Source organism: Vollenhovia emeryi, unplaced genomic scaffold (genome assembly GCF_000949405.1).
Source record: "Vollenhovia emeryi isolate VEMERY1.0 unplaced genomic scaffold, V.emery_V1.0 DF939120.1, whole genome shotgun sequence".
NCBI lineage: Eukaryota > Metazoa > Arthropoda > Insecta > Hymenoptera > Formicidae > Vollenhovia > Vollenhovia emeryi.
This window is the reverse complement of record NW_011967246.1, coordinates 955,570-981,757: the sequence shown is the minus strand read 5'-3', so window position 1 is coordinate 981,757 and position 26,188 is coordinate 955,570. Positions and strand designations below refer to the sequence as shown.

The 26,188-nt window shown below is 44.2% G+C and overlaps 6 protein-coding genes across 10 annotated transcripts; 1 reads left to right on the top strand and 5 right to left on the bottom strand.

The window, feature by feature from the left end:
* Positions 1-5: 5 nt before the first annotated feature.
* LOC105570411 lies at positions 6-3,277 on the bottom strand. Its single transcript, XM_012027580.1, has 10 exons — positions 2,743-3,277; positions 2,465-2,634; positions 2,044-2,352; positions 1,814-1,941; positions 1,576-1,737; positions 1,288-1,499; positions 985-1,199; positions 632-900; positions 354-560; positions 6-285 (listed from the first exon to the last, which is right to left on the bottom strand). The coding sequence occupies exons 1-10, from the start codon at positions 2,906-2,908 to the stop codon at positions 192-194; spliced, it is 1,932 nt and encodes a 643-aa protein (XP_011882970.1). The 5' UTR covers positions 2,909-3,277; the 3' UTR covers positions 6-191.
* LOC105570412 lies at positions 3,274-6,812 on the bottom strand. Its single transcript, XM_012027582.1, has 10 exons — positions 6,728-6,812; positions 6,335-6,519; positions 5,799-6,107; positions 5,589-5,716; positions 5,320-5,481; positions 5,033-5,250; positions 4,677-4,891; positions 4,255-4,523; positions 3,492-3,698; positions 3,274-3,400 (listed from the first exon to the last, which is right to left on the bottom strand). Exons 1-10 carry the CDS (start codon positions 6,795-6,797, stop codon positions 3,295-3,297), a joined length of 1,869 nt encoding a protein of 622 aa, XP_011882972.1. The 5' UTR covers positions 6,798-6,812; the 3' UTR covers positions 3,274-3,294.
* Positions 6,813-7,294: 482 nt separating this feature from the next.
* On the bottom strand, positions 7,295-11,904 carry LOC105570413 (pancreatic triacylglycerol lipase-like). 2 transcript variants are annotated; one of them, XM_012027584.1, is made up of 9 exons: positions 11,844-11,904; positions 11,519-11,525; positions 10,957-11,240; positions 10,696-10,798; positions 9,398-9,546; positions 8,425-8,670; positions 7,873-8,079; positions 7,637-7,793; positions 7,295-7,558 (listed from the first exon to the last, which is right to left on the bottom strand). In XM_012027584.1, the coding sequence occupies exons 3-9, from the start codon at positions 11,006-11,008 to the stop codon at positions 7,501-7,503; spliced, it is 972 nt and encodes a 323-aa protein (XP_011882974.1). In that variant the 5' UTR covers positions 11,009-11,240; positions 11,519-11,525; positions 11,844-11,904; the 3' UTR covers positions 7,295-7,500. The 2 variants fall into 2 exon arrangements, with proteins under 2 accessions (XP_011882974.1, XP_011882973.1); XM_012027583.1 differs by lacking the exon at positions 11,844-11,904 and having other exon boundaries at positions 11,353-11,525.
* Positions 11,905-12,630: 726 nt separating this feature from the next.
* Positions 12,631-14,949, top strand: LOC105570406 (male-enhanced antigen 1). The gene is made up of 4 exons (XM_012027572.1): positions 12,631-12,723; positions 13,875-14,079; positions 14,168-14,242; positions 14,371-14,949. Exons 2-4 carry the CDS (start codon positions 13,900-13,902, stop codon positions 14,584-14,586), a joined length of 471 nt encoding a protein of 156 aa, XP_011882962.1. The 5' UTR covers positions 12,631-12,723; positions 13,875-13,899; the 3' UTR covers positions 14,587-14,949.
* Positions 14,877-19,896, bottom strand: LOC105570407 (sodium- and chloride-dependent GABA transporter 1-like). 4 transcript variants are annotated; one of them, XM_012027576.1, is made up of 15 exons: positions 19,174-19,896; positions 18,328-18,540; positions 18,018-18,264; positions 17,712-17,931; positions 17,527-17,628; positions 17,225-17,393; positions 17,006-17,138; positions 16,802-16,936; positions 16,606-16,709; positions 16,366-16,490; positions 16,170-16,282; positions 15,949-16,080; positions 15,594-15,797; positions 15,337-15,504; positions 14,877-15,270 (listed from the first exon to the last, which is right to left on the bottom strand). In XM_012027576.1, the coding sequence occupies exons 2-15, from the start codon at positions 18,330-18,332 to the stop codon at positions 15,169-15,171; spliced, it is 1,959 nt and encodes a 652-aa protein (XP_011882966.1). In that variant the 5' UTR covers positions 18,333-18,540; positions 19,174-19,896; the 3' UTR covers positions 14,877-15,168. The 4 variants fall into 4 exon arrangements, with proteins under 4 accessions (XP_011882966.1, XP_011882963.1, XP_011882964.1 ...); XM_012027573.1 differs by having other exon boundaries at positions 18,018-18,540; XM_012027574.1 differs by having other exon boundaries at positions 18,018-18,488.
* Positions 19,897-24,175: 4,279 nt separating this feature from the next.
* LOC105570405 lies at positions 24,176-26,102 on the bottom strand. Its single transcript, XM_012027571.1, has 2 exons — positions 25,646-26,102; positions 24,176-25,574 (listed from the first exon to the last, which is right to left on the bottom strand). Exons 1-2 carry the CDS (start codon positions 25,705-25,707, stop codon positions 24,605-24,607), a joined length of 1,032 nt encoding a protein of 343 aa, XP_011882961.1. The 5' UTR covers positions 25,708-26,102; the 3' UTR covers positions 24,176-24,604.
* Between the last annotated feature and the right edge of the window lie 86 nt (positions 26,103-26,188).

Here is a 26,188-nt window from a genome sequence, read left to right as displayed (position 1 = left end):
GACTGTTTTTCGATGCAAAGTGAATTCACAACTTTATTAGGGCAAATATTGGACTGGGAAAAAGTTACATTTTGTATAACGCGTGCTGTCCCACCGCATGAAATAAATATACAATAACGAGACACTAACGAATGTACCAATTATAATACGCGAACGACTCGTGAATATTTTACTTCCCAAGGCGAGACGGTTCACGCGGACAAATTATTTTTGCTCGTGCCGGCCTCCTCCTCCTCCTCCTTCTCCTCCGCATCACCGCTGCTCAATCGTGTCAGCATTTCTTCTCTGCGAGCAAACAAAAAATGATAATTACTCTCCGATGCCCTAAGACGTAGACGCGAGCATCAGCCTACCTCTCGAGTCGATAGTATATGATATTCTCGATAATGCATATTATGCCTCCGATGAGTACGCCGAAAGACCACAGGATCAAAGCCGGAGCGGTCTCGTATACGGATATGCTTCTCGTGGACAACGTGTCGATCGTGCACTGAGGCTTCCTGCTCGACCAATACTTGATCTGTCGATCGCGTAACCCGGTATTGAACATCTTGGAAAGTCTGGGGAAGAATTCCTTAACTGCTGCGGGTGCTCTCGTCGCAAGGGAAAAGCGGCACACGGAAGAGCTTACCCGATTTTCGCCATCTCGGTGAACTGACCGTTGCGACTGGCGTACATACCCATGACGGACTGCTTGAACAGGTGGATCTCCGTCAGCGCGCAGATCTTGTGAGGCTCGAACGTCTGTTCGATGTACGGATACGCCGTGTTCGGGTCCGTGTGATAGGCCAGGATTCCCTCGCTGACCTGCTTCATACCTTCCTCTATCGGCATGTACCGCTTCGACTCTGGCAGAGAATCCCAGCGCTTCTGCCTGAAGTAATTGGTCGAGCTGAGTTTCTGAAAATATTAAGACGAACGATTATACAGCCTTTCCGCGATACTCCGCGCGTACGATCTCGACGTGTCCGAAAACGTGCGTACGTATAAAAAGTAGTTGAGATACGGCACAGCCTCCGCCGCGATTTTCAGATCGCTATCCGCGAGAACCGTCACGTCATCTTCCATCTTATCGAGCGGCTCGCTCAAACGAGCCGACACTATACCGCCCGAGTAGTAGTTGTACATGATCCAGTTGAACACGAGGATCTGCAGAAGAGCGATACGGCCGGGAATGCGTTTAGGAAAAAAATTTGTGCCTGCGAGATAGATATGTATATATATATATATATATTGTCGTTAAATTGCAATTAAGACGGCACTTTTCATACACCCGTCATTTTATACCTTGCTGAGCGGTAACGCCGATAGTAGTAACCACAGCGTCGGAATAGGTCTCGTCTGTGCTCGTCTCCTCGCGTTTCATTATTATTCTCATCACGAACATGAAGAACACTATAAATACGGCGCTCAGGTACCAAGTATAAACCGAAAACGGCTTAAAGAAGATCTTAAGTTTGATGTTGCTCGACGGGGTGGACAGCAGCATGAAGCAAGGTCTGCGGGAAAGAGATTAATCGTTCACTAAACCATGTCAGGTTGACGTTGTCTTAACGCAAAGCGAAGTCTCGATACCGAATCGGCCACGCCGCGCCGATCAGAGATGCTTTTTCTAATCTTTCAGACACCATAATCCTAGGATTACTGCCAAAGTCGATGTAGTTCGCTTGTAAGATCTCGAATATCAAGCCGTGCACGCTGTGACGATCCCAGTAAATTATCTCCGAGGCGTGTACACTAAAAAAAAATTTTTTTTAAAGACAGTTATTAGCTACCAAAAAGACGGAAGTCTGTCTTAAAAAGTGAAGACTACCTAAAATTGAAAAGATCCGCGGTATGAGATATCATCGCGTACACGAATTTGTGCATGCTGTCCAAAGATCTGGTGTTAATGTCAACCATATAATCCTCCAATCGCATGTTTTTCGGCCTGTATTGTATCTAACGATAAAGCATGCGATAACAAACAATGTAATTAAATGTTCCTTCTTTTCTCTTTAAAGCCACACATTATCCAGTTAACATTTCCATTATTACACGCACCACGCCAGACATCTTCAGCGTCATGCCGTGCATGTTAGCCCTTCTGTGGACCAAGGGTTGGGTCAGAGTGACGGTAAGACCCTCTCCTCGTCGCCACAAGCCCAGCCACGTCACGTTCAGCGTACCTCCGCGATACTTGCAATGATTATAAACGTCGTAAAGATCGTAGCCAGTGCCGTTCCTTATCGCGAGCGCGAAGTCGGTCGTCATGCTGTAAGCGCTGTCGTTCAAAAGCCGCACGCTGCTGTCCAGCTTCGATCCCAGGGCCAACCAGTGATACGAGTAGTCGTACATACGATACCTCGAGGTCTGACAAATATAAAATATCAGCTCCTTCTCGCTTCCTTCCTTTTTACGAGAAGATCGGAAATATCGCGTGAATAAGAATGAATATAAGAATCGATTTTATAAAGCTCTTTACTTCGGCGAAGATGGCCACGGCGCTCTTGTTGTGACAACGCAAATCCACAACGACCCCCAAGCTCCAGGCGTCAGTTCTCAAGAATCGTCGTAGGTTGAAATCCGTGCTGTGCCTCCGGATGATCGTATATATACCGGCTCTGCTTAATGTCTTCAAGAAGTAAAAATCGCCTGCGATAAAAAGAGAACGTGCATGAGAGAGAATTTTTGTTAAAAAGCATTTATAAATTGTACGCTTTTATCAAATGAATATATTGATACTTTAAAGGCTCCACCTACTCGTAAAATCTCCGCAGGAAAATCCCACGACATTTCGCACTGCCTTGTTTACAAAGTAGTCGCGAATAAAATCGCTGTCCGCGGCGTTAACGTTACAAGCGAATTGCAATAAGGCAAGGAAGAATGCCACACACGTTACACCGCGCTTTAATTTCACATTACGCATATCGCCGTGGAAAAAGTAAATGGCCCGCGGATTTTAAGTAACGTTGAGCCTGCACGCATGAATACGAGTAAACGAAAGAGATAACGAAAATAGAAATGCAGTTCGATTGAGTTTGCACGAGTCGGCTGCGACATGCTTTGAATTTTTCAGCATCGATATAATATTGAATGTGATATCCTGAAATCGAACGACGTCTTATCGTTTATTTATCGTTCACCGCTACGACATTCCGTCGGGGAATGAGAACTAGAAAACGTGTCACTGTCAAGCTACAGCAAACCGCACACGATAATTAATTATTTGCGCGTACATCTAAACACACGAGCTATCCATGATAAAATCTAATTAAACAAACGTCAGAGTGGCATATAGAAATTATTATTTGATCATTCGCGCGAGAATATTTCGCCCGGCGAAACAGGCGTGCTGCTCTTCCTCAATGTCGAAAAGCATAGCTTTCCCCGTAGTCCGTTGGTAGAATATACTGATAATCTAAAAAAAGACAGACCAAACAATCGAATGGAAAGTTTGAAATTCGCTATTCTTTCTCTCGACTCTTCAGCTTTTTAACGTCGATCGTTACCGGGGACGTATCCAACAGATGAGGTTTTCCACTATGCAGATTATGATAGCTAGCACGGTGGCGATGCCAACAAACACGAAAACGGGCGTAGCTTCGTGGATCGACAGCGGCTCCGCGACTAGCATATTTTTCGGACAAAACGGTCTCCTCGCCGACCAGAATTTCAGCTGCCGCGTGCGTATGCCCATATCATACATCTTGGTCAAGCTGCAATAATAAACGTTACAATGACAATTCGCTTGAAGAATTAACATTTAAACGATAAGGCGGAGGAAAGTCCGCTATTGCGAGATAGGCTTCTAATATGAGATATAGATATATCCTTATCCGCTATCGAGACCGCCTTAAACAGAATAATTTATTAATTTATTAATAATATGAACTAAATGTTAAAAATCCATTGACCTGTGTGCTGTTCTGATGATAGAGGAAAATCCTCTATTATGAGATAAGTTTCTAACATAAGATAGCGGGTTTTCTACATCTAATTTCACAAATCTTTTTCGCTATAATTACACGAGCGAACAATGAATTTTTCACAAAACAGATTTCACTCCTAGGGCAATAAATTCATGGTGGAACCAACAAATGACGTCTATTAATTTAGCAGAAACCGCGCTCTCTCATAATAGGGGATTTTTCCTCTATGTGTGTAGGTGTCTACTTATTCGCGTCGCCATAGTACAGCAATAAGTATAGCACTCTAAAAATCGTTATTTTAATAGTAATACTAATTGTAAACGCCATTGGCGTATTTTCCTACCCGATTTTCAATAGCGGGGTGAACGGGCTCCTGTGCCTGCCCCAAAGGGCGAGGACCGCGCGAAAGAGATGGACCTCCGTCAGCTCGCATATCATCCGCTGATAGAAATGTCGATCGATATACGGATACGCGGATTCGATCGAAGTGTGATAAGCCAGGCCGCCCTTAGCCACGCGATCCATGCCCTCCGCCAGTGGCAGATAACGCTTGGATTCCGGTAGTTTGTCCCACCGTTTCGCGTTAAAATACCGTATCTCTTTCTCCGGTGTCTTTCAGGGCGAAAGAACGGGCCGAGAAGTGCGTAGATGCGACAAAAAAATATTGTGTATTTTGAGTAAAATTATTTACGATTCTTTACATTATAATCATTGCAGCTCCTTCTTTATCAAATTAATCATTGGACTATATAAAAGAGCGTCTACCTGTAGAAAAGAACGAACGTATGGCGTCTGCTCGGCTGCTACTCTCAGATTGCTGTCCGCCAAACTGATCAACGAGTCGTTCATCTTCACGTCTACGTTTTTTAAACGGTCGGACACGATGCTCGCCGAATAGTAGTTCAGGATTAACACGCTGAAGAGCATGATGTGTATGAATGCTATGCGACTCGCATAATGCACCGGAACGAACACGGAACCTGCGAGGGTGAAAGTTAATCTACCGACAGCTCTTCATCTCCTATGCGTTGCTTGATTCAAGAGTTAACTCAAGAATTAATTCAAGAATTAACTCAAGAATTGACTCAAGAGCTGCGAGAATGAAGGAAGAAGCTTTCTACCTTGCTGGGAAATGGCGCCCAACGTAAAAAGAATAGCAATGTTGTAGCCCTCCGCAAGAGTCTGAACGCCTTCTTGCTGTCTGATCAATATTACCAGAACGGACGCAGAGACTATTATTGTGGAGAGCACCACGTACCAGACCTTAATATTTAACGGTCGCAAAAATTGCTTCGTCTTGAAGTTCGCCGAAGATATCGTCCGGAATAAGAAGCACGATCTGCGCAAAAAAGCAGTTTGCTCATGCACCGGTCAGCACTTCGTTATCGCGCATCACGAAATTACGCACCGCATCGGCCATACTGGACCGATGATATCTCCCGACCGTAATCTCTCCGCCTTCATCACGATCGGGCTGGCTGAGATGTCCACCGTCTTCTTTTGAAAAGCGACGAACATCGGCGCGGAATTGTCCTGCCGCTTTCTCGGATCCACCTCCACGATATCCATGCTTAATTAATTAAAATAATTATAAAAGATATTTCCGTACTTCATAAAAGAGATAAGTGCAACAGTATACTTCAAAATAATGTTCGTCCGTTCCAAAAGGATTCTTACGTGAAGTTCAAGAGATCAGCCATGTGTAACAAAATCGTGTACAGGAATTGGGACCGGCCGTATTTCGCCTTCATGTCTTGATCCAACGCGATCTCGTCCGCCGACAAATTGTAGAACCTACGCGGCAGCTACGAGAGATTTCCGGATGAATAAATTATTATTATCGTCAATTGCCACACTTTCTCGTTGAGAGCTAATCGGTTTACTTACCAAGACTCCCACTTTGACCTTCATACGATGCAAGTTGGATCTCCTCTCGTACTTTGCTTGCGTCAGTCTGATCGCCATGCCGGACTTCTCGGTCCAGTAACCCAAAGCTGTTACGTTCAAGCGGCCACCGCGTGATTTGCAAGGATTATACACGTCGTAGAAATCGAAACCGGTCGAGGTCTCTATGGCAATCGTGATGTCGGTCACTACGCTGAAGGAGTCGTCAATTAAGTAGTTCACGGTTTCGTTCAATTGTCGTCCCAAAATCAGCCACTTGTGCATCTCGCCGAACAAGGAAGATTTTGTGGCCTTAAATAAAAGAGAGATTAATACCAAGAACTTTGGCATTGCTGCCTCAACGTCCGCCGCTTTGTTATCTTTCTTGACCCTTGCCTGTTCCTCCCCTCCTCCGGTTACATTTTCACATACATTACTCTTTATTCTTACATCATGTTACACATTCTTATAATTCTAGACTACTCCATGCGATCGATATACCATATAATTCAGAAATTTTTTGAAGGAACGTCTTTTACCTCGGAATATATCACGGTGTAATTGTGTCCGTCGCATCGCGCGTCCACGTAAACGCCTAAATTGCGATTGTTGTTCTGTAAGAGCCTCCTAAGAGTACGTATCGACGACCCGTTCACATTTCCGAGGCTCCATATCGACGTGAGTACAAAGACATCGTTGAACGTCCTCGCAAATCTCACGTCGCCTGTCAGGCGAGAGAAGCTTGTAATATAATAATTATACACGAGTTACCCTTTACAGAAATGTAACAACTGGGAACGAAAAAAGCACTGAACAATCACTGGAATTCAGTAATTGAATTATTAGAAATTACTGATGTACAGTAATTTTCTAGTAATTATTTCGGTTACATTTCTATAAGGGACTTCAATCGTCCAAATAGCATTACGCACTTTCGAGACCGCCGCAAGAAAACGCGACAGCGTGGAACACGCCTTTGTACATAAAGAAATCTCGGGCCATGATGTCGCTTGTGCAAGAAACGAGCAATACACGCGATAGAAACAGTAACTTCCAACTTCCGTGAGGCATTTTTCTTAAATTATAGGTACGAATTACACAGAGATTATACCAGGAGCTTGAAGAAGAATAAAGCAGTCGTTCCTACGACTACGTCCGTCGCATCGTCAAATATTCAAAGCGCAAGTGTCCCTCATGAAAATTTCACTTTAAGCATTCTCACAATTTGAAATATTAATTCCTACGATTGGCTCGATTCACATATTCATCTACCTTGTGTACGGCTACTTAATATTTTATTGTATTCATTTCTCCGTATTTCTCTCGCGCTGTCGTTTCGGGATTTTCGCATTTCTGAGAGGGCGAAAGTAAGGAAAAAGTTGTAGGAGTTTCACTGAGAAGATCACGGACAAGATCAGGGAAATTTGGCAAGATTGAAAAACGTGACGATTATTGCGAAAGGAATATTAAAGTCGTACTTTCAATTAATGTAATTTGTACTCTTTCTAAATGTAATGTAGCATTACGTATATTAAGGATACATTCCGATACGATACGCACGCACTCAGAACCGAGGAGTTTTCATAAATAAAGTAACTTATCAATGACTAGTACAGATTATTGCGCGATCGCCGCTCGAGCCGTAATCGTGGGTTCGCAAGTTCTCAAATCGAGAAATCCACCAGGATTCGGTATCCATAAATGTTTACTGTAGTGCGTAGGGCGGAGCGTCGTTGGTCAACAGATAAAACTTGCCACGCAGCCTGGACGAGAAGAAGACAAATCGTGATCAACTGCAATCGGTTTTGGCAAGTCCGAAAATATAAACAAGGGTATCTTACGAGGTAGAGGCGTATTCGCCCATCAGCACGACCGGATTGTAATCGCAACGACGCTCCTTGTATTTTTCCCAGTTCTCGCACATTCTCGCCTTGAAGCCCACCGTGCTGCCGATGCTCTCGGTCATAAGTTGATGCGCCCTCGAGTGGCTGCAGTAAGCTGCAACGCAAAGAGACATCGAAACATCGTCTCGTCAATATTCCCCGTGGCGAGGTAACGAACACCTTACAACACTCACTTATCGTCGGCACGAAAGAGCATCCGGGTTGCGGGATCTTGCCGTCGTTTGGATAGAAATCGGCATGTCCCAATGGCGCCGAGAACCCGAACACCGGGCCGCTGGTGTGGATCACGTCGACGAATTGAGCATCGGTCGGATCCAGCCGGAATTCCGGATCGACGATACCCGAGATGGTCTCGAACAGAGGACTCGCGGGATCCAGCCCTTCCCGGGGGAAATCGTGGGATTATGCTCGCGACATACAGCCAGTACTTTCGCTCTCGTAATTCATCGACACCGATAACAAGTATCGTAACTGCATTGTTCACTTACAGCCTTTTCCCAGCGCTGTCTTATCAATAATACCTCCCAAGCAAATATCGTAACTCTAGTTCGCGTAGCTCCGTTATCTCTTTAATGTTCATCAATGTATTTTTCTATCGTAAGAAGAATCCTTTGGGGAGAAAGATCATTGTATAGATAAAAATTCCGCTGGGAAGAGTCTCGATACTTTTCATTAATGTCCTCGAGCTTCTGGCGAAGACATTGCCACGCGTCCACCGAATCTACCTGTTATTCTTCCGACGCGTCCGTCGTGGTAAGCTCCGGCGAAGCCCGCCACGTAGGAGCCCAGGCTGTGACCGCTGATGTGTACGTCCTTGTACTCCAGATTCGAGTCCCGATTCAAAAAATCCAGGAACTGGCCTAAGTACTCACCGACAATACGCGTGTTCTTAGCCGCCACCGGGTAGGCGTCGGATGCCAAGATTCCCCAGCCGACGACTATCACGTTCACATCCTGATAAAGCAGATACGCTAAAAATGCAATTGAATGTTATATCTCTATCTTTAAAAAAAGATTTTTTTTTTCGTTCAGAAGCGACGCTTTGGAGGACAAGGAGAGATGAGGGATCGGCGGAAATGAAAAAGTCAAGCGCGTGATATAAAAAAAGGCGGCTCTTCCGCCAGTTTCTGACGAGAGAGAGAGAGAGAGAGAGAGAGAACGTGCGAGTAAAAACTTGCAAAACGATTAATTAAGCCGTTATCGCGCTTGACCCTTGAACCGACAGCGACGTCGATTCCGTGTTTACCGAAATAGGCTGACCCTGATTGTTTTTGTGAAAATAAAAGCCGGCGGTAGCAAGTAATGCCAGTGCGTACCCTAGTAGCACAATACATTGGCGCAATGTTGGAAAATAATGTAAATCTAGTATTCCTAATATTGGTCCAATATTATAAGCTGGACGCCTTCTCTCATTTAGCCAACGTGTCTATTTAGCAATGTTGGTTTAATATTGTATCAATATTAGACCAATATTCTTACTACATTGTTAAATATTGACCAACGCACTTCCAATATACATCTAATATTATATAATTATCGCCGTGCAATATTTACATCTATTCCACGGCCAATATTGGCTTTACGTTGAACAATATCGGCCGATGCATTTCTAATATAACATCGGACCAATGTTTAGCTAATGTTTAGCCAATGCACTGTGCTACCAGGGCAGCGACGCAGTACCTAAATTCCACCCACCGTCCACTAGATCACGTATCCAGCCCTCGTTTCCGGTGTCGCTGAATCCGTGAACGATGAACTTGGTCGGCCGGCTCTCGTTGAGATGCGACGCGTACAACACCTCGGTGTTGTTCAGGAACAGTTGCTCCTCGCCGAACGGGTTCTCCCTGCGGCGAGGCAACACCGTGACAAGGGCATTCGCATTGCGACAGAGTGAGTTTTGACGCACCTCGTTAAACGTTTAAAAGTCTCCGTTTGAACGACGGTTCTTGCCGCGCGCGTTCAAGTTTCCTCGCGAGCTCGCTACTCGTACGTTTCATCGACGTGAACAAAGGTGAAAAGTTAGAACAATGTCAAGAGGCGCCTTCCTCAATCTTGTTTGCCGGAAAGAGAGGGAAAAAGGAGAGGAAGAAAAAAAAAAGAGGGCGGGAGTCAATCCGAAGACGCGATATTAAGGCGTCAACGCGGCGCGGCGCCTCGATACTCGATAGTCGATCGAACGTCAGCGCTGAGAATAGAATGCTCGCTGATTGCACGTATCATTAAAAAATTGATGCATCCTCCACGGGGCAGGCCGGCGATAACGGTGCCACGGTGTATGGAAATTAGCCGCGCCGGCGTGTGACCGATTCCCGATCGGCGCCAAGATTATGCTCTGGCAATTTACGTGAAACAATTTATTTCGGGAGATACGCGGGCAAGGGACGCCGCACGCTTCACGCGACGAAGGGAAACGGCGTGAACGCGCGATCCCGTGTGATGTAATTGGACTTGGAGTGCGATCGGGTCGCGCGACGGTGAAATCGTCCCCTCTACAACCCTTGAGCAAAACGGCTCCCTTTTCTCTTCCGATCGACTGAACCTTTCGCGTGTACACGTATCCCTAGTAGCACAATGTATTGGCGTAATATTGGGAAATAATGTAAATTAGTATTCTTAATATTGGCCCAGCATTGTAAGACGGACGCCTTTTCTTATTATTTAGCCAATATATCTATTTAGCAGTATTGGTCTAATATTGCATCGACGTTAGGCCAATATTGTTATTACATTGTTAAATATTGGCCAGCGCACCTCCAATATAAATCTAATATTATATAATTATTATCGTGCAATATTTACACTTATTTCAGGGCGAATATTGGCTTTACGATGAATAATATCGGTCAGTGCATTTCTAATGTGACCAACATTGGACTAATATTTTAGCCAATGCGCTGCGCTACTAGGGATGCAGCTGCTATCTTGTAAATCGCAACGTCGTATTCCACCTTCATTGCAAATCGTTGTCGCAACGGCGAGATAATCGTACGCACCTGGTGTACAATTTGAAGGTCGCCGGTTCGCGCTCCAGCACCGTCTCGACGATCGACGCTCGCGCGTTGTCGTTCAGCAGCGTGCCCTCCGGATACGCGTACGCTGGAATTAACAGCCGACAAATTGATCCGGGATCGATCCGGGCAACGGTCGCGAGTCCAAATTCACGGAAACAGCGGGGCCGGGGGAGGGAGAGAGACAGAGAAAGCGAGGGATTTTTGCGTGTCGGTCCGCGAGCGAGATCTCGGACCAGTGATTACCTGACCAGGCGAGGAGGACGGTCGAAAGGACGAGAAGCTCGACCTGCGACATGTCTCGGGGCGAGATGCTGCGCGGCGTACCAGTCGTCTCTACGAGATGCACCGGATTACTACTTTACACTTGGTCGGCTTAACGGCGGGCCCGTCATTCATCCCGCGCGCTTTCCTTTTGCTCCTCCACCAGAACTCGGGAGTACGATAAGAGCATCTAACGCCGCCGCCGCCGCCGCTGCCGCACTCGTCACCTCGACAGTTTATTTCAAACAGGAACCAGCGCTCAATTACTGCAATGATACATCTTGGTGTAATATTGTTCTAAAGAATGCACCTGCGATTAATACATAATGTAAAATAGATTCGAAAGATCATAGTTTGAGGCGTTGCCACATCTCTTACACTACACTCATGTTTACTGCATAATTCTTTCCATCTTTCAGTTTTAACTGTTTATATTGTAGAAACGGAGAGCGTTTTGATTTGTCAATCATTTTGATTTCTTTCCCCAGTCATTCGTTCCATTTTACCTTATAACATATTTGCTTCTCCTACGAATCTTACTCACCGTTAAGCTTAAAGAAAAGGAAATGTGCCATTATTTGCGTTTGCAGACGCAAGTATTAATATTTTAACAGGTAATAATATGTAAATAATATTTCACGTGTAATAATACTACAACGAATTATGTCGTTACGTGTAACAATATTTTTAACGTGTTTTACACGTAATATTTCGTACAACGTAGCAAACTTTAACATTTTTTTTTTTTTTAGAACTTTGAGACGGTCAATTTAAATTTAATTAGTTTTATTTTGCACGTGTTAATGTAAAGAATGAACGGTAAAAATTTGAGACGATTCTCACATAAAAGATTTTACGAAACACACTACCTTAACTCGCGTTTGCTGTCGCGGGTATTGAGAATCGCTTCCTCGCCACATTGCAGCCACGTCCCGAGTAGGAAACACCTGAAAGAAAGCCTGAAAGAGTGAACCACGAGGAATTTTTTTATGAAACCGCACTGAAACGGTCCGGCTTCGCGAGCCAATTAACAATTATATCTAATTAACTTGCAACTCTGCGGCTTAATACAAGGAAATACACGTTCTTAAAAAAAAAACAAATGTTATACACAATTAAATACGTACTTATAGATAATTGTTAGTTGCGCACGAAGAAATAATTGAGAATTAAATTTGAAAAAAGAAATAGTACAATGCCGTAACTCACGTTTTTCTCAAAATGACAACGGATTCGATTACCTTGCAAGCAGCAAAGTCAAGATAGAAAAATTCAAAGAGCACGTCAGCCCAACATCGATTTCACCGTGAAATCGTCGGGACGCGAAGGGTTGAGAGACCTGCGATAAAAACGATTTGCGTCAGGGCGGCGGACTGTCAAACGACACGTACATTTGAAACACGTACCGGTTTTCTGAAAGACTGTTTCTGGGCCGAGGCAAAGATTTGTGCAGCATCGCAGCTGCGTTTGCGCATCGATTGGAAAATTGTTAAAGGCCTCCTCACCTTTTTGACAGAAGAGACTCGCGTCTCTCGGGAAAACGTTCGGATGATAAATACGTAACGATACCGACCGCAGCTCCGCTACAAGCTTGGGCCTGTACCCCGATAGATGGTGCTTCACGCGGTTTTTTTTTTTTCACAAAACGGCGCACGCGCATACGTACGTGGAAACGAGCCGACAGGTCGACCTGTCAAAATCGGCAGCTGCGGGATCGAGTTTGCTTGCGCGTAAACGCTCTGGAAAATGGTACGTGCGCAAATAAAGAAAGAATTCAACGTTGGATCGTTCCCGGGTTCCCATCGATTTTTCCGAGTTGTCTTTACTCGCGTTCGCGTCGTTCTCGTTATCGGGGGTGACGTCAACAGGTTCGTTGACTCGCGAGGTTATTTTCCACGTCTCGAATTAACTGCTTGGAAATCCACTCGAGCTCTGTGCGGTCAGAATTCCTTATCGGTCGCTTATCAGTCGCGATTTTCTCCCGTAAATTACTGTAACGACAGAATGTGGGAATACACGTCGTTACGGCATACAAAATTATTGTTTACATCAGACTGCCGTGACGCAGTCGTCCACGATGCAGGATTGTCGTAACCGTTGCGGTAGGACTTGAGTCGGTGTCGAAAGGCAACGCACAAGAAACTCTAGACGTATGTCGTATCCCTCGCGTTGCATCGCGAGGCGACGTACGGCAATTCTTTGACTTGCGTCTCACGACGGAATCGTAAACCGTTACGACAATCCTTCCGCTCAGGTCCTAAGCCTAAGGAACAAGAGAGAGTAATCTCTCGTAACTTTAAAGCGTCGTCTACAATACGTGGAGTAAGCCTGGCGTAAGAGAGAACCGTAAGGCTGATGGCAGAGAACAATCCGTAAACGCTTAAGACTGTCGTAGACGTAGGGCAAGGCAGAGAGAAACGTAAGTCGTATACAATAGCCTTTCACGACTTACGTTTCTCTCTGCCTTGCCCTACGTCTACAACTGAGACAGTCTGAAGCGTTTACGGATTGTTCTCTGTCATCAGCCTAACTTTTAAGGCTGGTCTACAATACATGGAGTAAGCTGGAGTAAGGAGTAGGAGTAAGAAATAAAATGGATTTATTTCCTTACTCCTACTCCTTACTCCAGCTTACTCCATGTATTGTAGACCAGCCTTTAGCTTTTGGCGTAAGGAAGCTGAGCACAGGCATAATTTTTCAGATATCCTAACACCGGCGTTCTGATTCGCCAAGAGTCAGAACTGACGTAGGAGTAAGAGATAAAATTGATTCAATCTTTTTTATTCCTTGGCCCAGGCTCGCTCTACGCATTGTAGACGGCGCATGAGAATCGTGCCGTATACGCCGACGCAGACATGTTAAAGCGACGATACTTGAGCTCGATTTTTTGTTGATTAAAGAGTTAACTGACTCTGCCGACGCATCATGTCGCCAGAGCCCACGCAGGAACCCGTTCAGGAGAGTCTGACCGTTTCCAACGTAGTCCTGGACGCTAGAGCGGCGAACGATGAGGAAGACAGCGACGACGAGGATATGGGTATGGCCGGATACCTGCCGCTGTCCCAAGTGTCCACCGATGCCGATCCCATATTAGGCGAGGAAGAGGTACTTGGGCGAAGCAAAGCAACAGTGCTTTCATTCTATGACGCGAACAACTTCTACAGCTGATCGAACGATCCCTTTCCCGTTACAGAACGACGAATGGCTGTCTGGATTTGACGAATCTAGTCAAGTGTCATCCGCTCCAGCTGAAACGGAAACTCAACAAGTGAGTGTCTTCTTTTGATGAAGAAAATTGAGAAGGAGCTTGGAAAGATTCGTCGGTTATTCTATTTGTGGACATTTACACGCTCCACGAAACAATCGGAGAGTCACATCTGCGCTGTAATATTTCAGAACTGTTCCTCAGATATATTGGAAGTCTGGTCGTGTCCGCACAACCGTTCCGACATCGATCTGGACGCGACTAAAATCAAAGAAGTAAAATCCGTGATGGCGTCCGTCACCATCCCCGAGGCTTCCATCCCGCAGTGGGCGAGCGCGATCTCGGAGGAGCAATGGAAGGAGCAGCTTCTCGTGCGCATCAAACAGATGCAGAACAAGGATTCGTAGAGCTGACGTTGCAACGTAGTCGGTGGCTGCAACGAAAAGTTAAAATCTCTACGCGACGAGCGGTACATCTGAAATTATTCCAAGTATAAGTCATTACGATGCGGGAAAAAAGAAGAGGCGCCTGTCGGGCATCTCTGAATCGTATATACATATATTTTAGCGTTTAAGTGTAAAAAGGAATAAAATATTTGATTTTTATATCTGTTGAGCCACGAGCCGTTTGTTTCTCTCTCGAACAGGGTTTTAGCATCTTGTTAATGCGTAGGACACGTATGGAAAACATATTCGAATTGTAAAGTATATTTTTATTAGTTTCGTTTTCTTTTCATATGTTGGAAGCAGATTATAAGAGATATATATATATATATAATAGATTAGTTTAATCAATAAACATCGCTTTTTCTCGACGAGACTGCGCTCGAAATGAGTAAAACGCACATGATACCTCATCTTGATGCTATTCTAGTGAAATATGACGTAATTCTGAATCGCAAACATTCCATTGCGCTCAAAGTTTCCCCCCCGCGTTCTATACTTGATCGCGCACACCGCATAATCTATGTAAGGAGGCACGATGCGACTTTATAGTTCAAACTCCGTGTCTATGGCAGCGGCTTTGATTGGATTCAGTTTCTTCCGTAAGGCAGCAACATCGTCTTCTATTTTTATCAATTTCCGATATTTCTGGAAAGAGACGAGTTATCGCTATCGTATTATCATTCATACCGTCTCCCGCGCGATGTTACATACCTCTGAGGTAGTTCCGGGTGTAACGAGCCAGATGTAGATCATGTAACCTGGAATGCACAACATCGAGGAAAGACCCGCGAACCATCCCAGCAAATGGCTCCACCACGGAAATTCGTACGTAAGGTATTTCACAGGAACGAATTTGATGATATTAAAGATGAAAACGCCCTGTACGCGACGCAAGGTGTAATAAGTAGATAGTAGCACGTTATAATATAATTCTGAGCCATACTGCCGGAACAAACTGGAGGTCTTACCACACAAATGGTGGGCGTGGTAAACGTCCAGCAAATCTTCCACCAGAAGCAGGGATAGTAGCCTATCATGTCCCGTATGCCGTCGTAAAATCGGTTCACCCCGAACGCCCATGAGACGGAGATGCACTCGAAGAACATCAGGAAGAGTAAACAGAATCCGCTCACGGCGTACGTGTCCAAGAGTTGAAACACGTACATACCGCCCTGGATGTAAGATTAATTCTCGTCAATTGATGTTAAAAGTAATCTGATCTTCTGCCGAAGAATACAAAGTTAAAAATAATAAGATGTAAAATACCCCCTTGTACTTTTATGAAATACTTTTTAGATATTACTTGAGCAATACGGTACTCACTTCTGTAACGCATAAAAGCCCGATTAGATAGGAGATCAAGCATACGATCGCGATGAACAGTTCCTTCCGTTTTCTGAGTATTCGCGGCCACTCGTCCACGGCGGCAGTGATGAAGCCCTCCATGGTGCAGAACTGGAATGCGACTTGTTTTTAACATTAACATTAATCCGCTAGTCTAGGACAACGGACGTCGATTCTTGAATTCGATGAACGTACGTTACCTGACTGTCCAACCCTATGAGGAGGAGCATAAAGAAGAATAGACTCGCCCAAATTGACGAGCCAGGTAGTTGAAGCACCGCCGATGGATAAACTAAGAAGGCCAAACCGGGCCCTGATCAAAATGACGGATAGGACCAAATTATTATCGTATTATCATAATTGGAAACGGATTAAGAAGGAAAAGTCGATAGCTACCAGAAGCGGCTACGTCGGCCACTGGTTTCTGTTGCTCGTGGGCCATAAAACCGACTACGGAAAATATGACTACGCCGCTGAGCAGGCTGGTGCAGGTGTTCACTCCGCATACGATGAGAGCATCTCTGCAATATATCGACGAGACTTGCACGTGAACCATTTTATAAGAAAATAACTGTTTTGAAGAAAGGAGAATGACGAATGTGCATGGAGATGGAATGATCGGCGGAAGATTCTTACTTGTAGACATTATTATTGAATTTGTTGTAACTGCCTAGGGCTACCAGTGCGCCTAGGCCGAGAGCGTAAGTGAAGAATATCTGTGTCACCGCGTCTATCCACACCTATGCACATAAATGATCGTGCCAGTAACTGTAACATTTATATTCTAGTGCATCTAAAAAACGAGAGAACGACGTCGTGTCGACGGTTTTACCTCGGGATCGCCGAGTTTCGAGAGATTCGGTGTACCGTAATACTTCAAACCTTCCGCAGCGCCGGGAAGCGTCAAGCCTCGCACGAGCAGCACCACCAGCAAGGCGTACGGGAAGAGCGCCGTGAAGTAGACGACCTGTATCGCGTCGTATTAATTTGCACGTCCGAAAGTGATGAACAAGACTTTAGCGTGAACTCGCTTTACCTTGCCGGTCCATTTGACGCCTTTCCAGATGCAAAAGTAGCACATAATCCACACGACCGCGAGCGTGCCGGCCAGTTCCCATCTTATACTGCCAACGTCTTCGATGCCCGAGGAAATCTGCAGGGTGCGCCTCCTTTTTGTAACGAAAGGCGCGGATGGTACTTGTTTTTATCCCACTGTACTTAATTAACTAAGGTATCTACGGGACCAGTGACTTACTCCCAAAATTCTTTGACTGGATCCTTCAGCACTTTGTGACTCAAGTTCCCGCGGGACGTGGCACATATGATGTTGCTGTCGTCCTGCCAGCACGATACGTTCAGACGTTCGTCGGGCGTGATGCAGAAGCGCGTGTTCCACGAGTTGTCGCAGGTTCTCCAGGGTACATCTGCGCGAAAGATCTTATTTTCTTAGATAAATGTAAACATTTCTGCTTCTTTTCTACAAGCTCAAAGACTAAAGAAATAAAACTGCTTTCAGAAACACCGTGCGTCAGTGAGGTATGAAATAGAGTCGCTCACCGGCGCGTAAGGAGACCAGAAAGTAGAAGAGCGCCCAAGCGAGGATGATGATGTAATATATGTTAGTCCAGCAGGAAAGCACGCAGGTCGCGTATCCAATGCCTGTGCGAAGAGCAACATTGTCACCGTCTTATTCCCGGAAGTATTTCAACGATACTAAGATCCCGAGTGCTCTCTAAAATCACCTTTGAAAATCGGTGCTATTTTAAAAACACCCAGACCACCTATCGTCAGCATCTGCCCCAGGGACAGCTCCATCAGGAACATCGGTATACCGGCCAGCGCGAGCGCGATGAAATAGGGCACCATGAAAGCACCGCCGCCATTCTTGTAACAGAGGTACGGAAATCGCCACAGATTCCCCAAACCTATGGCCAGTCCCACGACGGACAGAATGAATTCGACCTTCAAAAGAGAAAAACGTGGAAATTGCGCTTCCAAGTCCAGGTCCCGCGCGCTGAATGTAACAGAATTGGCCCCGAACGTCTCACCTTGCTGCTCCAGTTCCCTCGTTCCGGCAGCCCCTTGGGCCTCTTGATGATGATCGAGGATTGTCGCAGGCATTGTATTGCCTCGAATCGGAAGTCCGACTCTTTCTCGCCATTGGAGGCAGCTCTGTTGGCGGTTGGCTCGGAGAAGAGGGCCTTCAGCTCCTGCACCGGACTCACGGGGCTCGCCGCCGGTTTTCTCGGCAGAGGACTGGTGGATCTGTCTACCTTGGGACGGCCGGTCGATCCCCTTGAAGGCATTATTCGTTGCGGCGACGAAATCGCGGGACGTGATCGAAATTGGAGAACTCACCTCATCCTAACAGGCCGACCTGGCGAGTGGAGAGCCGGCTCGCTAACTGTCGCAACTTGCGCTCTTCTTTCTGATTAAAACGCCGGAACGGCTCGGCCGTTGAATCGACGGTGAAGTGGAAAGTGACAGGGAGGAGCGAAGGGCTGATTGATAATTGTCGTCTGTAATAGCAAGTTTTTCTAACGCGACCTCGTCCTATCTAGTTGCGCCGACCTTAACAAACAGGAAGCCCTTTGAGAGCGGCCGGACGTGTTACGAGAGACTCGAGAGGAGTGGGCAGGGGATGACGATAAGTCTCTAATATAAATAATAGATGAAATGCGTTCTCCCGTGATAATATCCGCGGTCATCGTCGTCGTCGGGCGCGCACGAGCGCGAGGTGCGCGTATAAGGTATGACATATAGTAGACAAGGGTCTTGATGATGACGGACGATGAATAACGAGCCACTTCCGGGAATCATAGCGTTCGCCGAATGCGTTCTCATCGTCACAACCTTGTCCTATTTTATTATTTAACTCATGGTGTCCTGTGCACCGCGCGGTATCGCAATCAAGCCTGACAATTGCATGTCCCGTGCGACAACATTTGGCAAAAAGATCCCGTCTTTCTTATTTTAATCGGAAATCTTAAAATGTCGTACAGAACGATTGCCGTATTAAAAGCTGCGATTTCAAATGAAGCTTCGAGTCGACTAGCAATTAGATTACGGACAACGACGTGACGGATAACTCTACGTTTTGTTTCAGATATTTTTCCCGCGTAACTTGAAAAACGGAAAGGCGCCCATTGCCGAAGGGACGATCGATGTGTTCGCTTTGCACGGAAGTCGCAAGGTGATACATACGCAATTATTACGCTCCAATATGTGCGGATTTCCTGCGCCGTCAATATCCTCGCGCTTGGTCCTTATCTCGGCATCCTGCTAAATGTTCCGCTTCTTCCGGAAGTGCGAGATCACTTCCGAGATCTTCAGTATAGAATGCGGAACTTCTGAAAGGGGGATCGGGTCACCCCCTTTTTTTTTCCAACGCGAGCCGAACGCTTAGCCGAGCGCGACTTTGAGGAAGAGCTCGCACGGATGCAGAGATTTCTGCCGTACCCCGTCGCGATCTACCCCACAATGATGCTCGGTCCCCCTCGAGCATGAACGCACCTATCTTTCCATTCAACAAATTAATGCCACAGTGTCACTCTATATTTAGGTTGCTCGTACGACACGAAGAGATCGGCCGTATATGCGCGAATCGCGCCGACCGAACGCGATACATTTCCCGTTTTTCTTTTTCGTTATCATATAATGCCTTCGGTGCCGTAACGATTCATTATCACATCGAAGGACGATACACCTTGGGAGAAGAAAGATAAATACACGGGAGCTGTAATTAGGATGCCGAAGCAATAAAACGAGATACTGGCCTTTGCGAAACGTTTGGAATGTACGACGATGCTTTTACGAATAGTAAATAAGCGAGTATTTTTTTTCTCGCAGATAATATCGAAACCTGTGTACAAAGTCTTAATGTCACAACTAATTAATCTTCACGACGACAAATTTCTCAGTTTATTTGAATTTTAAAACGACGATATTTTGCAAAATGCACTTCGACAGGTGGTCACATTTAAATGAATTTTTTCACATTTATGATCAGCTAATATATTTTTAAATATCCTTTCGAAGACAGACTTTTACTGAAATATTTCCTTTTGTTGAGAACCTTGAGAACATTTTTATTAAAGTAGATTTGCAAGTTAAAAAATATTGTATTTCTTTATTTATTACTGCGACAGTGGGACAAGGTAGAAAACGTGATACCTTAAAAATGCGATCTTAAAAAACAAAATTAAAATTCAATGTTATTCCGTGATAGTGTCAACGTCATTTTAATTGTCTTAATTACTTTACACTTACATGCCTGTCATGTTTTGTAGTAGAAGCGTGCAAAAGTTTCCATTGTTTTTTAAGCGCTTTTATATGTATTCGCATTCATTAAAAAACACATTTTTAATAAAACTTTCCCGGTATTATTCACCACCTTTTGAAGTGAATAAAATTATTCTTACACTTCCTCAGAATTGCGAAACCGTGTATCGGAGAGATTGTGCTATATCGAATAAGTGATAAGTTCGAAGAGGCGACGTCTGAAGAATATGCTAGGTGTGGCACTTTTTACAGCTTAGTTCAAGTTTTCGCAATAGACTTAAAATTAAAATTATTTATACACTAACATGCTGTCTCGGCTCTTATTCCTTTATTACATCGTACTTGTGTTTTCACAAGAGCTTTATAAATTTTATTAATTGTTTAGTTCAAATTTCTCGTGTCGTAAATACAGCATAGGATCTGACATTGTCATGAAGACCAATCTCTTCTTGTCTTATTACAAAATACAAGCGTTCTTCGAGCAAATTTTCATTTAAATTAACTTGCTCATTAATTTTGCGATCTATAATGACGGTCTGATGTGACGACAGCTTATAGAGAATTCCTTGCGGGTCCCAAAATACAGGAGAATCTCACGATCACGGATTCTTATTTCTTTTTGCCTTGAAAGTAGAGAAATTGCTCAAATCTACGATTTTTGAATAATTGTAAATTCACGCCCTCTGTGGACATTGAAAACGTGGACGTGCACTACGTAGCCAATGTCCACGTTTGGGCTCAGCGGATAACGCAGATGTGCAACCCAAGTAGAACGAGTTAATCACAAAAACGTCAATGTGACATAAAAATGATTAATTTTACGTCATAAAATGATCGACATTAAGATTTCCTTTGCAATGACTGATTTGTGACATGCTGTTTTATTATATTCGTGATGTGTACAATAATATGTATACATATGTTAAACTGTAACAATACAAAAATATATACGATTATTATAGACTAATTATGCAAAATCGAAACTATTGTATTAAACATACTTTATATTTTATATTTAAAAAATAGGTATTTATTAAAACAATTATATAGAATACTGAAAGTCTTCCTTTTAAATATGAACTCACAAAATTTTATACGTATGGTTTTGTCTCTAACACTTATTCGAATGCTCGTTGGAATCATTTGAATAAATAAAATAAAAGCACAGAACAGATGATTCACTTTGCACAAGTAGCAAATAACAAAAATGTAAGTTACTTACCTTACGATTTCTCTTCCGTTGCCCGATGCCTCCTTGGCCTGCTCCTCCTCTCAGATTTTCTTGTTGCACTTACACTCACTCGCGAAAATCGATCGCGCGAAATTTCGGACACTCCCGTACGCGATGTAAAATACCGTGAAATGCAGTAAGCGACGTTCTTTACTTCCTGCCCGTTCGAGTTGCGAAGAACGACAGAGCGAATTACAGCGCGAACGCCGAAGTCGCACAAATATCTCTCTCTTCCCGAAAATGGAACAGATTACACGAAATTATAGATAGTTAAAAGCGCGGTGCGTAAACGAGATGTAACCGCGACAACGTACCACGGTTTACTTTCATATTTTAGATGAGTTAGTCTCGTAAAATATCAATGTACACGTTAATAAAGAGCCGTCGCCTCAACGCGCAATTCGTTTCTCATTACAAGTTGTAGAAACTTAATAATTAATCTAGTAGCGTTACTTGTCACTGATAAATGAGTCCAAATCAATAGCGTTTTATCCTTACATTCTTCACGATCGAGTCTTGGAAAGCGACAACGCAAAAACAATATCACGCACGGAGCGACTCGCGCCACTGCTTGCCGGCTCGACGTTCGGCGAGTGACTGTGCGGCGACCTTGTATAAACAATGGTCCGCGTAGCGTCGTACGATGCCGCGCCGAGTGAAAAACAACAAAAAAACGTTCGTTTTTGTGTTGAGAATTCGTTGGCCCATCTACGTAATGGAAAATTCCGTACTTACATATCACTCGCTCGCCGAACGTCGAGCCAGCAGGCAGCAGCGAGAGTTGTTCCGTGCGTGATATTTTTACGTTACCGGTTTCCAAGACTCGATCACGAAGAATGTAGGGATAAAACGCTATTAATTTGGACACCTTTACCAGTGACAAGTAACGTTACTCGATTAATTATTAAGATTCTAAAACTTGTAATGAGAAACGAATCGCATGTTGAAGCGACGGCTCTTTATCAACGTGTATATGGATATTTTACGAGACTAACTCATCTAAAATTTGAAAGTAAACCGTGGTACTTTGTCGCGGTTACATCTCGTTCACGCACCGCGCTTTCAACTATCTATCGATTTCGTGTACTTAATCTGTTCCATTTTCGGGAAGAGAAATTTGTGCGACTTCGGCGTTCACGGCGTTATTCGCTCTGTCGTTCTTCGCAATTCGAACGGGCAGGAAGTAAAGAACGTCGCTTACTGCATTTCACGGTATTTTACATCGCGTACGGGAGTGTCCGAAATTTCGCGCGATCGATTTTCGCGAGTGAGTGTGTGAGTGTAAGTGCAACAAGAAAATCTGAGAGAAGAAGCAGGCCCAGGCGGCATCGGGCAACGGCAGAGAAATCGTAAGGTAAGTGTCTTACGTGTTTTTGTTATTTGCTACTTGTGCAAAGTGAATCATCTGTTCTGTGCTTTTATTTTATTTATTCAAATGATTCCAACGAGCATTCGAATAAGTGTTAGAGACAAAACCATACGTATAAAATTTGTGAGTTCATATTTAAAAGGAAGACTTTCAGTATTATATATATAATTGTTTTGATAAATACCCATTTTTTAAATATAAAATATGAAGTATATTTAATACAATAGTTTCGATTTTGCATAATTAGTCTATAATAATCGTATACATTTTTGTATTGTTACAGTTTAACATATATAGTTAGCGATGTACAACTTTGCTGTTACGACTCGTATCAGTGAGTGACATATTACTTTTTATTTTAAAGTGACGTTGCGCATATAATTACTTCTCTCTCTCTCTCTCTCTCTCTCTCTCTCTCTTCGCGTGTGTACAAATTCCTAAAAATACACAATGCTTGACCACAAACAGCGCGCGTTCTGTCATGTCTAGTATTTCTAAATTATAAACCTTCACTTACTCTGAACCTAAAAGAGAAGTGAAGCACATGGCGCTTCGAGAAAATCAATCGGCGGAGAAGGGCCTTAACTGTTCGATATTAACGATATTCGCACTGGTAACATCTCTTGTTTAGTAAGGGATAACCGTTTTCAGTGGTAATTCACTGATTGACTTTTAGAGAGTACTATGTAACATTCTTCATAAATGTGTAACAAAAATCGTAGTGTAAATGCACAAACGAAGATCTATCGCATAAAAGATTATTTTAAACCAACTTAAAATTTCATACAACAGAAAAGTTAATCTAAAGGGCCCACCGCCGCCCCCGCCGAATTCTTATCGGCGGTTCTCTTTTGTTTGCGATAAAATTAAGTTTTTACATTTTTATAACTTAATTAATTTTATTCACAACTTATTATATAAATATAGAAAGAGAGATAAAGTTACATAGTGAAAACACGATGTACAATAAAAATATGTACAATTTTTCATTATGACATAAAATTACATATGAACATGTTACATGTGTTTACAATAATACGCACCTAACTCTTACAATGTAAAATATTAATAGAAAATGTTACACAGTACACACAACGTGTTACAATACATATGTGGCTGTGCTTATAATTGTACAACATTTTGTATTAATTCACACATGAAAAATCAAACTGTAAAAGCACATTTATCGATCAATTGCATACGAAACTATCGATTAAAAGACTATGTGAATCAAATTGAACTAAAATTTTAGTTGATAGAAACAAATCGACCTACGTAGAGACCCTCCACCACCCCCGCCGCGTTTAATCGACGGTCCTCTTTTCTTTACAATTTGATTTCTTAATTTTTATTTATTTCATTTTCCTTATAACTTACTTTACGAAGCGCTAAAGTCGACGACGATGCATGCAACTTTAATGTTGGCGCAAAATATTCGCAAGTCCCGAAAATAAAAAAATTTTGTAGTTCTAACGCTGTTTCCTATTCCCCGGTAAGAAATCTATCAATGTCTTGTAAGTTTTAATTCGCTAGCGTCTCATTGGTGACGATGCAGCGCAACTTTAATTTGGCGTGTGAAAATCGCAAATATCGAAACGCTACATTTTCTATTCCCCGACACGAGTTCTATTAGTCTCTCGGTAATTCTTCAGTATAGCTACCCCACCTCAAAAATCAACCAAATTAGTCTCATTCGACGCGTTTTTTTAACGAAAAACAACTCTTTCCTTTGATTGATTTTTGAGGTGGGGTAGCTATACTGAAGAATTACCCTGATTATTACCGAGTGATATCGTAGCACCAGCGTTGTCCGTCTTGTAGTCGGTAAGCCAATCACGTCGGAAAGTTAGATGCCTCGACACACCGCTGTCGATCAGCCAGACCTCTCCTTGGATAGCCGCCATTACGTGACTCTGCGTCCACAGCACACGAGAGTTTTCGGCGCTTTTCAAACCCGACGCGACCGAACTTTTATCCGTCTCCACTACGAATGCGCAGTCGCGAGATTTTTCGCCATCCTCACGCAGTTTCCGTTTGTTTCGACACCGACTCGCGATATGTCCAATCTCTTGACACTTGTAGCACTGCAGTTCCTTCGTTTCCTTTTTATTTGTAGACTTATTCTTCTCGGTGTTTCTCGCTCCTCGCAGGCGTCGATTTTTGGCCGTCGCGGCCAACGCTTCCGAAGCGTCTTCGTCACTGTTGAGCCTCGCGTCTTCTCTGATCAGTCTTTCTTGCAGATTCTTGTCGAGAGTTTGTCGCGCAAGGTCAACGCTGTCCCACGCCACCTGCAGCGTGCTGAACCTCGTGGTCAGACTCGCGAGAATCTTCGCCATAACTGTGGCGTCCGACACGTTTTCACCGACGTCCTTGAGCTGGCTTGCCATGTTCATTACCTCGGCCACGTGCTTTACCGTCGTATCGGCTTCGCTCATCCGACACGCGTAAAACCTTTGTAGCAGACCCAGCTTGTTTGATGCCGTCTTCTGCTCGTGAATCAGGCACAGTTTACTCCACATTTCTCTCGCAGAAATGCACGATAGCACACACACTTGTTGAGCTTCGTCGTGGTTGGACAGGATTATGAACTTCACCGTTGCATCGTCCTTCACGTTTTTCTTCAGCGCAGCCGCGTGTCCCTTTCCTGCGGGTGGCTCTTCCCTCGTGCCGTCCATGATGTCGAGAACGTCGTTCATGACGAATAACGCGTTCACTTGAGCTTTCCTCATGGCCGTATCGGATCGCGTTTAGCGTCCAGGTGCCAAACAACCGGAGGAAGAAGAACTTGAGCTTTCCAGCCCTGGAAATTCGTTCCATCGAAAGGCTTCACACCCTTCACCGAGATTCCGATAGACATTGCGGACTCGATACTCGCACGCTTCCGACACGTGAACACAGGCACTCGCGAACAAAGGCCGGCTTTTGTTCCGCGCCACGTGCGATTCCCCGGATCGCGTTCACACAATTTTACCGCAGTTAACCGTAAGCTGGGCCCATAACCTGTTAGAGCAGGATTGTGTGAACAGGTCGAGGAATAATCAGTTTCGTTTACTTGAAACTTGATCAATTAATTTTGCTGAGAATATAAGACGATGTGCCGTGCGTCCCTAACCAATGGACATGTGCCTTAGTACTGGACGCCCGGCATGGTCCGCCAATCGCCACACGGTGTCGCGTCGGGGCACGAAAGCTGCCGAAGTTGCCCGAGTCGCGCTCGACTCGTTAAAGGCCTTCACACATAAAATTCCGTAAGAACGTAAAACGTAAGCGTAAGAAAATCAACAGGTTGGATTTGCTACTGCTTGCGTCATTGCCTTACGTTCTCGACTGTGATTGGT